The 1,853-nt window shown below is 42.5% G+C and overlaps 1 protein-coding gene across 1 annotated transcript; it reads right to left on the reverse strand.

The window, feature by feature from the left end:
- Positions 1-260: 260 nt before the first annotated feature.
- Positions 261-1,743, reverse strand: LOC111663385 (DNA polymerase lambda-like; the record flags this gene model as incomplete). Its single annotated transcript, XM_023417554.2, has 4 exons — positions 1,469-1,743; positions 1,154-1,271; positions 633-971; positions 261-434 (listed from the first exon to the last, which is right to left on the reverse strand). Coding segments are annotated over exons 1-4 (777 nt in total), but the record flags the coding sequence as incomplete, so codon positions are not given.
- Between the last annotated feature and the right edge of the window lie 110 nt (positions 1,744-1,853).

Below are 1,853 nucleotides of genomic sequence, written 5' to 3' on the forward strand. Positions count from 1 at the left end.
CATTGTTTCTTAATTACCTCTTTGGCATTTCTGCACTGAAATTTCTTGCTCCTTAATCATGCGACACACACCAGTTTACAGTGAATAAGCTAATATCAGCACTATATCGGCCCAGCAGATTTATCAGACAAGAGTAGTCAAGAGCTGGCTACAAGATATTATGTCACTGTGTTGTAAGTTGTGATTTGATGTGAATACCCTTTGAGAACAGTCTTTTTTATGTGTGTGTGTGTGTGTGTGCGTGTGTGTATTTGCCTTACCTGTTGGTACCACAGTTGTGCAGTTTTAGCTCCTGCACCCCAAATGTTAGTGAAAAGCTCCAGTACTGGCACAGCCTCCCCGATGTGATCTAGCTTCCGGAGATGACCGCTCTCCATGATCTCATCAATTTTGTCAGCCATTCGTTTTCCGATCCCTGGAATCTGACAAGCCTCCTGAAACAAATGGAAAAAAGGTTTTCATTGAAAATGGAATATAAACAAAATAATTCCAATAGTGTACACTAAAACAATCTGTGTGCTTGAGTGTTATCCGTCATTCAACAAAAAGTACTTGCTACAGTATATCCAACAACAATTCAAATTACTGACAGTACCAACAACATAATATTAAAAGCATCTGCACGACATAACTTGATATGATGTAACAGGCTTGTGGTAACTCTTCAGTGCGTTGACAGCCTTGGAGTAGCCCAGCGCCCTCCACTTGTCCCCCTGGTGGGTGTAGGCCTTGGCCAGCACTTCAAGTTTGTCTGTGATGTGCTTGTTGAAGTTATTACTTTTGGATTGAGAGGACTGGGCACAGACCCACTTCCCTAAGACTGCCTTCTGATCGGAAGAGGCTGGACTGGGGGTGAGGCTGGGGCTAGGAGTCTCCTCTTTGGGGTGCTGGCCAGTGATGAGCGCTTCCAGGTCACTCTGAGAGACACCATCTTCTTCTCCTCGCAGTTCCTCTTTGGTAACTGGCACTGTCTATGAGTAGGATTAAAATAAAACTATAATAACGATCCAACACACACAGACTTGTTGTTTTCATGTGTTCATCTGTTAACTTTTGTCCCCAGTTGCACCAAATGATTACTTACTGAAAGACTGGTAAACCTGATAAATGACAAATTCAGTTTGTCTTTTCTTCACAAGACCTGGCAACCTACCATGTCTATGGTCTCTCCTTCCTTAGTTTGATGTGACACTGGCTCTACAATAGTTTCTGCTGCAGGCTTGACATCCGGCAACTCTTCTTTAATATTTGCATGTTGTGTCTCAGATTCCCTAAATGGACAGAAAATAAAAAGATGCATTAATATTGATGACTCATTCAGTCTTCTAATATATAGCCAGTCTCTGTGCAGTAGAAGTAGTGCAAGTCTATGTGACAACCTGGAAAAGATCATGAGATACAGATGCAATTAAGAAAGGCTTTCAGACATAAGCAGACTTTTCAACAAAATAACCAGAAGCTCATTAACCTCTTTGGTAAAAGAAGGCTGTAGTTGGCTACGTCCAGCAGTTGTTTTTCACTGATGCACAAGCTCAACCAAGTGCATTTCACCAGTTGGACTCCAGAGGGCATACAATCCACTTTCAGTAGGCGCAGAGCCCTGTCACTGTCCATGTTGTCATCTACAACAACATGAGTGACACTGGGACACAGTGAATTCTCCGTCTGTCCTCCATTCTGCTGAATTTGTCTTTGAAAGATCTGGCATCTGGCATTTCCTATTCCAGCAGGCAGGATGTACACTGTGACACCATTAAAAGTGTTTCCTGAGGCAGAGGAGAGGGGCAGATTACTATGAGCAAATGTGTTTCATTGCCTTGCTTTTACTTTGGTGTTAACATTATTTATCTCTG

The sequence above is a fragment of the Seriola lalandi genome, unplaced genomic scaffold, assembly GCF_002814215.2.
Source record: "Seriola lalandi dorsalis isolate HSWRI2012SDOR001 ecotype SW California unplaced genomic scaffold, Sedor1 jcf7180002000973, whole genome shotgun sequence".
Taxonomy (NCBI): Eukaryota; Metazoa; Chordata; class Actinopteri; order Carangiformes; family Carangidae; genus Seriola; species Seriola lalandi.